This window comes from Vanellus vanellus (assembly GCF_965231255.1).
Source record: "Vanellus vanellus genome assembly, contig: HAP1_SCAFFOLD_59, whole genome shotgun sequence".
NCBI lineage: Eukaryota > Metazoa > Chordata > Aves > Charadriiformes > Charadriidae > Vanellus > Vanellus vanellus.
In genome coordinates, this window is record NW_028127359.1 from 235,912 (window position 1) to 244,203 (window position 8,292).

Consider the following 8,292-nt stretch of genomic DNA (forward strand, 5'->3'; position numbering starts at 1 on the left):
ATAGACAGACAGACGGATAGAAGAGTGTGCCATCGTTGCAAAGAGTAGTGCCCACTTGCCCTTTTCTCTCCCGTTCCTCTTCTGTTTCCATTAGAAAACTAAACCCCTAAGTGGGGAAAACGGTGCCCAGCAGACCAGCAAGCTGCACAGGCTCAGAAAGTCAGAGCAGAACTGTAGAGCCAAGTGAGGAAGAGGCAGTTCGGTGGCTAAAAGCTGAATCGCTAGCACGACAAAGGAATGCAAATAAGTGCTCAAAAAGAATTTCATACTTGCTGGCTTGCTTCATTTTTGATTTTGCAGCTCTCCCTCTCTTGAGTTTTGGCTTTCCTACAGACTCTCGGGAGTTGGTATCCTCCTCCTCTTGAGTTGGAAGCTCCTGTGTCAAGGCAACAAAAACATTACTCGTGCACAAGTTCTTACACTTCTACAGAACACAAATGAATGTTTCTTTCATGAAGAAGTCATGACAGAGTGATTCCCAAAAGCATGACAGTTTCTCTCCACAAGAACAAACCTTCCCTCTCAAATTCTCCTACCATCCTACAAGCTGAAAGTCTGCAATTAAGAGGTAGCCCACCAAGTAAGTTTAAAGAAAGCTACTCTGCCTTTTGTTAAAGGCAAAGCAACGCTTCCTAATTCTTGACTTACACAGATTCAACGGTGATTTTTGTCGCTAGTTTCCATGAAGGAAAAAAATAATCAAATCATTTAGCTGATTAATTTCAAGCTCTCTTTCGATATACTTTCAAGGAAAAAGGCAAGGCCTTGCTAAGTATGATTTGAAAAAGCGGTACAGAGCAAAAATCAAGAACGTGATACAACCAGAGGTTTGCTTACTGGTTCTTTCACAATTCGGGAAATGCTAGACACATTTTTTTCCCTTGACCTCAAAAGAGGGGGCAAAAAGACAGGTTGGGAAGACAAGTCCGGGTCTAAATCCTGAAGCTGCCCAGGATGGTCTGCTTCCCCAGCTAAGAGAGGTTGGTCACTAGGCTGCGCCTCTTCATCCCTGACTGTATTTTCAGCAAATTGTACCTTCAGGTTTTTCCGTTTTCTTGCACTTCTTCTGGGAGTGACTGCCGTTTTTATCTCATGAGCAGTGTCAATCTGGCCCATTCCTTGACACGGAGATGCTCCCAGTGCTGCACTATCTTCAATCCCCTGAAGTTAAAAAAGGTCCGTTAAGGCAATATTCATTACCAAACAGACTAACTTCAAGTCGAGCTAGATGAAACCGAGGACAGAGGGTGACAGAGCACTGGAACAGGCTGCCCAGGGAGGTTGTGGAGTCACCTTCCCTGGAGATTTTCAAGACCCGCCTGGATGTAGTCCTGAGTAATGTGCTCTAGGCAATCCTGCTTTAGCAGGAGAGTTGGACTAGATGATCTCTAGAGGTCCCTTCCAACTCTGATAATTCTGTGATTCTGTGATTCTGTGACAGTGAAATGCTGCTTTTCCTTTCAGATCACCACTGGGTGTAAAAAGTTAAGACACGTACAAGGTACTCTCTGCTACAGATAACAGTTCATGTGTTGAAGGGATAGAAGAGAGCATTCAGTGCTCCATTTCTGGTGTTCCTCTTCACGAGTAACGATTTGTCCCCACTCGTGGACAAAGTGAGCGGCTTTACAATACAAGCTGCATACACAACTGCCAGTAATCATCCCATTGCAGTCCCTTCTGGACCGATTACTAACCCACACGGAGTGACCGACTCTGCACCTAATGGGGCAAAATGTCCCCAACGTCTGAAGTTTCAGTCATGAGAGGTGTGACCGCAACACTGCGCCAAACTGGCCAGGTATCACATTCGGCATCTCGACACTGCGCTTTCAGGAATCACTTGGATTACACGAGACAACACGTATATTTTAACTACCTCCACCTCGTGCTTTCTAGTTCCCTGTACTGAGCAATTCTTCTTTCCTTCTAGATCCTCAGATCTGACGATCCTGAGTGAGATACTCAGGCTTTTATGGTGAGAACAAAAGTAGTATCTGTGACTTATTTCCAGTGACTCCGATGCTCAAGAGAATTTAACCCCTGTGTAAGCACCTTTGCCCAGCCCTCTACGTTATCGTGCTAGCCAACGATGGCAGAAGGAAGAAGCCCCTCTGCAGCAGTCTCCATAGAACCGGCTCGTTTTCTTGCCTCCTGCCTTGTCCAAAGTTGCCAAAGCATCCTATGATAGCAACACACCATGCTTCACAACTAAACTCAAGACATACTAGTCTGCCATAAGCTTTCCTTTCATGCTTACAAATCTACAAACAAGAGAGCAGTGACTACTTTGTCCTCAATTCAGTGAAGGCAGACGAGCCAAAAGCAGGTGTTTACATCTAAATCAGGACAAAACAGTTATAACGAAAGCAGAAAAACCTTCCCCGTACTGCCACACGAATGACTGCAGAAGCTTTGTGACCGTCTCATGTACCCGCTGCCTTCTTCCCATCACAAATTTCCCGTCTACACCATAAGGGACTTACGTATTGCCAAGTCTGTAACCCTCTTCTCTACAGTGTCATCCTAAATCCCAAAGCCGAGACAGCTAAATAAGTGACTGCCCATTTAACTTCATCTCAAATGTGGGACACTGAAAAGCACTTTCTCTTACTTAAGACCGATCTATTTGTGGTACGCCTTCCCTTCAGTTTGCATTTCACTCCTAACTGTTACTAACGATTCCTGGTGGATGTCTTCTGAAGAACTCATCAGCGCCAGCAGAAGTGAAAGCAATGGGGAAGAACCTGGGACAACTGGAGAATCACTAGTTCTAATTTTCAGTCCATGTGAACAACCTTTCAAAATTCATATTTTACAAAGTTCAGATGGTAAAAAATGTAGTTTAAGAAAAAAAAAAAAGACTTTTAAGTAGCTTGAAGTATCTTGATGCTGAAATTAACTCATTACGGGGAATTCTGTTTATGTTAATAAGGAACAGAGAGTAAACGATCTCAGCACCTAAATCATTCCGACAATGAGTTTGGTTCCCACAGCATTTTGTCATTTGGTAAACGGCCCCCAGTATCGAAAAGCTGCACTCCCCAACTTTTTGTGTTGTCTTTAACAATTAAACGACTTCTTTTATTAAGTCAAATAAGAAACTTTTAAGTTCTAACAAACCAAACGAATGTATGGTTATTTTAAAAAATAGTTTAGGCACTTTTGTTTTTCCTACTACAGCCCTCAAAGGCCCCAGTCTTGATGGGTTCTATTCGGTGTTAGAGGTCCACAAAACGCATAGGAGAAAAACAGAACTGCCCTTATGTAATGAGGCTTTAACTTGCGTTCACCAGCTAAAGAAACTGAGACCGTTTTGGGTGCCTTCCAATTGTCAGTAAGACAGGACTGTCCTCCATTTGCAAAGAGTTTTTCTGTTTTGTCGAAAATGGGAACATAGCTGACTTACATTAATTTCCTCAGTTTTGGGAAAATTGTTAGAAACAGTTATTTCTTCCTGCGGAAAAGGAATATTTCCTTCAACTTCAGCTGCTTCCTGCCTACATTCTTGGGGAAATCCATACGCTTCTCCTCAAGGCGATTTCCTGAATGAGTACTGACCACATGCCAGTGTTAACTCACTTTCTTCCATGCAATATAAAGAAGTGTATTTCCCAAAGCTATGGGACAATGGGCACACGGCAATTTAATTAGAACTAAGCTTCCCCTCTTCAAGACTGGTCCTAACGCGCTGCTTCCAAAAGGACTGTATATGCAATACTCACGCGCACACTGAAAATATTCCACAAGGTGAACGCAACAGTGTTTCCGTTAAATTCTCTGGTGGTTTCATTTCACACCAAGTTTACCGGCGTCTGGTGTGGTCGGTTGTTGTTGCTGGCTTTTTTAAAATACAAACCTTAACCACAGGAGGAGTCTCAGGTACATTCAGCTCTGATGCTCCCGCGAATTTCTTGTGTGAGATGGGACCACACATATTTGATCCAAAGGGGCTGGATGCCACGGATGAAGTAGGTGGTCTGCATGGGAACTGCCAGCTACGAGCCTGCACGGGAGAACAGGAAGGAACGGGACGGCCCACCAAATCCAGCAATCTGGAAGATTCACAATTTAAAAGATGAAAAGTAATAAATAAATGGGGGGAAAAAATCACGCTGCGGTCAAGAAATCTGACACGACACATAACAAAAACATTCCAGGAACAAGAAATACAGGTGAACCCTCCCTGTTCAGGTGATGTATCAGGCCCAAGAACAAGCTACAGGCATCTTCTAGTTTCTCAAGTATTTTGGTACATCTCATGCTTAATTTCCCAAACCACTGCCACTGAGGAGAGAGGAATCCCTTGCAAATTGCGCAAGTCAGGTCAGTCTCACGCCAGAAGAAATATCATCTACATTGCAACACTGGCACCACTTCACATTCTCCCCTCACTTGTGTGCCCAAGTTGACCTTTTTTTCACAGAGACAAAGCGGAATGCAAGCACTTGGAAAACACAGAAAGTCTACACACACACATCCATCCATCCACATACGAGAAGCAACACCTTTTGGAAAAATTCATGCTAGATCCACTATTCCTGGAACATTTTTGTGAAGATTTTGTAATTGGTGTCCCAGCAAACGCATCGCACAACTCTGCATCACGGGGAGTTGATGTTGTGGCTGGCGGTTCTGTAGCTCTAGGACTAGAATTACAAGGAAAATGTAACTGACTCCCATTCCCCTGAAGTCCACACATACCAGAATTCAAGTTTATTTGACCGTGCCACCCGTAGGAAAATCATCGGACAACCGCAAGCCTCTTTCCTGCTCATTAGAATTCTGCTTAAGTTGATGTAAAAAAGACAGAAACGAAGCAGCAACTGGGCAGGAAGCGGTAAAAGATTACTATTCGATCCCACGAGCAAGTCTATCAAAATCTGTACAACGGTACCTTAGTGGTAATCAAAGTTTTTGTGTCAGCCATCTTAAATTCTGTAAACACATTCACCATAATGGCAATGTGGTATGTATGTGTGTGTGTATATATTCATATATCTAAATGTATTTGCATAAGTGAGATTTTCATAGCAGAACTCTCTCTCTAAATACTCCTTATGAAGGACAGTTTCTCAAGTGTTCTATATTGTACGTGCAAAAAAGCCAAAGTTTTGTGCAGGTGCACCTTCCCTCCAAAACACTCACATAATGCAAATGGATTTTTCTCTCTCTCTCCACACATGTAGCTCAAGACTGTGACAAAAGGCTGCTTACCCATCGCGTTGGGAGAAACTGGGTTTCTGCTCATTTCCTTCCCAGAATTTTCTGATATTGGCCAATACGTGACTGAGGAAATTTTCTCTTTTACACACATTTCCCACATGAGCTTGTTTCGTTATTGTTGATAATGGCTTTGGTCTTGAGTCTGTAAAGCAAGAAGGGAAACATATCAGCCTTGTGTAATCAAAGTGACGGTGAGTTGTCCGCTATATTCCCTCTCCTAAAAGTTACCTTCTCTTAATACCAATGAAGGCAAACGGTAAGGCTTGGCTCTCTCAACAGCCCGCTTCCTTTCAATTCGAGGAAGGATCTTGCCAGATTGGGCTACTGCAGAACTTCTGGCAACTTTAGAAAAAAAGAGAACAAAAAAGAAATGAATCAAAAATTTCAAACTCAAAAAATACGTCACCTTAAAAGAAGGCAAGAAGTATTACCTTCAGATGTCCATCCTCTCAGAAGTTCTGCAGAACCTGTCTGGACAGCAGCTGACAATACTGCTTCCACCTGCTCCTCCTAAACATAACAGACAGAATAAAATGAGAATCTTACCTACTTTCAGCACCTGAACCATCAACGGTGAATGTTTGTTTCTAGCTGTATACTCAGTCAGACATCACAAAGTCAATTCGGAGACATGCGAGTCATTCCACACTCTTTGTCTTAATTTGAGCCACAGGCTGGACTGCTCCTTGGTCTGAGGAGCACAGTAACTTTTCCTCTGACATTTCAACTTACTGAAGGCTAATTCTGATCTTTAGATCCATGCCTCTGCAGTACAGGCTTCATGCACTGACTTCCAATTAGCTCTTTTCTGTAACATCCTCTGCCACTCCCCATTACGCATTCCGTGCGTGTAAGGTTGCCATCAGGAGTGCAGGAAGGGTGAAAGGTTCCTCCACAAACTTTTACTTTGCTCTTTTGGGGGTTTTGTTTAGTTGGGTTTTTTTAAAGACATTCAAAAACATTTTCCCTTCTAGGCAAAATCGTTACATTCCAAGGGATTTCTACACAGTGGAACACACATGTGATATTTCCATCTTTTTCTGAAAACTGGTTGCAGGCAAGGAAACACACCAAATGCTATTCACAGCGGCAAACAAAACTGCAAACCAAGCTTCTCGACCCTACTGCTGCAATTTGTCTCACTAACATTCCAAAGGAATCCCTGCTCAAATGCATAACAAGTCTCCGAACGGCACAGTCACAATCCAGCAAAGGCTATTAAAAAACAGACGGGCTGTTCATCACAAAGACTCCATCTCTCATGAAGCTCTTCAGATGAGAGAGAACGGTCGGTGCCAAAGGAAAACCTGTGACAGAGGGGGTGAAGTCACTATGGCGGGATAAAGGAGACAGAAGGCAGTGAGCGTCATGAGATAAAGGTGATGACGGTGTTGCAGCAACAAGAGGGCAGTCTAAGAGGAGTACGTTGGGCTACTGTAGCACGAGGCAAAGGCCGCAGAGGTGAAGATCTGCTTTCACCTGACACCAGTAATCCTTTACCACAGCTCTCTTCCTTGGAAGCAAACGGTCGTGTGTAGTGCAGCAAGCTGACGTTTGCAACAGCTCGCATCCCAGAGAGACACCCCCATCGTCAGCTACTGCACTAAACTTCATGCTTCGAGAAACTGATGGGGATGAAGGTTGCTCTGAGGGAAAGAGGCTTGATGTTGCGCGTGACCAGCACTGAGCGCACGCTTCCTTGTGCATGTCTGTGGCCCAGAATTAAGAGACGGGTCTCTAAAGACAAATCTCTTAGGGCTGTTCCCAGTCAAACTCCATAGTTTGCGGCTAAGCATACTATTTCTTCTGCTAACTCCAGCCAACACTCGTATTTCAGGGCAACTAGCAAATAATACGAAAACCACGTTATCATGTCTTGTAGCCTCTCCAGCCCCGCCAAACCAGAGGGCTGTATCTCCCCCTTGATTCCCTCATATGCGCTCACCTGGCTCAAACTGGATGGCTGGACATCGACGAGTCTTGGAGACAGCAAGCCAGCTACCAGACACCTGTGGTAGCTCTCACCAATGGCTTCAGTCATTGAAGGGACAGATTTCTTCAAAAAATTCAGGGTCTGAAACATCAATCCAAAACTACTGATAAAGGCCGCATTGTTAGTCGGTCACTAAGGGCCTGGGTAACCGCTAAGAGAAATTATAGAAACGTCCCCTTAAACTGTCAGAAAGCCTGCATCAGGAATGTGCTTTGGCTTAGCCATCTGAGTAAGCGTTACTATGCCGAGTCTTAAAGACGGCAGCCAAACTAACAGTTACAGTTTATTTTAAAAATCCTGTGAAAGAAAAGAGCAGCCCTTGCAATGATTAAGTATTTTCTAGCTTCTCTCTCGATACACACGCCTTGCTTTTTCCCTGACCACTGACACAAAATGCATTCTATAGCAGCTAAACTAACACACAACTGTAAACCACGCTTTGGAAGATCCTTTCGATGCTTGTTTGTGCAGAAGCTGATCCATGTTGGAAATATTTAGCGAGCTGAAACTTAAGTCAACATTATTTGTCACAATCTGGGCAGTGGCTCGGAAGTTGCAATTGGGCCAAGTTTGGGAGAAAAAAAGTTTCCGTTCTTCTCAAACAGTTAAGTAATTTCTCATTTTCTCCATTCTGGCTCCCTTTTTTCAAGTTAATCGGGGATAAAAACTCTAACTCAAGACTATGCAGGCAGTTTGACCGATGGCTCGTAAAGAAGTGACAGCTTTCCCCGACTTCCACAACATTTCTGTTCTTGCTCCTAGAGCAACATTGCATTCCTTTCTAGACATCCAATCCCTGATCATGCTTCCACAGAAGACCGTGGTGGTTTTACAGTCCCAAGAGCGGACCTAAAGCATGAGCATTTGCATAAATCTGGTGACAGGCTACAATTGCAATTACGCGTGTGGATGGGCAGGAGGAGCATTAAATGGTCTCAGACACTGAAAGCAGTGCAACAGAAAGCTTAGAAAATGTCCACCTCGTGACATTCTCAACAGAGACAGAATAAAAGGTCACCTCCTTCTGGAAGCTGGTGCAAGTCATGTGAACAACTCCGGAGTTCAGCAAGCAG

General features: G+C 43.8%; 1 protein-coding gene across 1 annotated transcript; it reads right to left on the reverse strand.

Moving 5' to 3' along the window:
* Window positions 1–5,213: 5,213 nt before the first annotated feature.
* On the reverse strand, window positions 5,214–7,387 carry LOC309685328 (protein ELYS-like; the record flags this gene model as incomplete). The annotated part of the gene is made up of 4 exons (XM_082501108.1): window positions 7,172–7,387; window positions 5,658–5,736; window positions 5,455–5,568; window positions 5,214–5,368 (listed from the first exon to the last, which is right to left on the reverse strand). Exons 1-4 carry the CDS (start codon window positions 7,307–7,309, stop codon window positions 5,214–5,216), a joined length of 486 nt encoding a protein of 161 aa, XP_082357234.1. The 5' UTR covers window positions 7,310–7,387.
* Window positions 7,388–8,292: the final 905 nt, after the last annotated feature.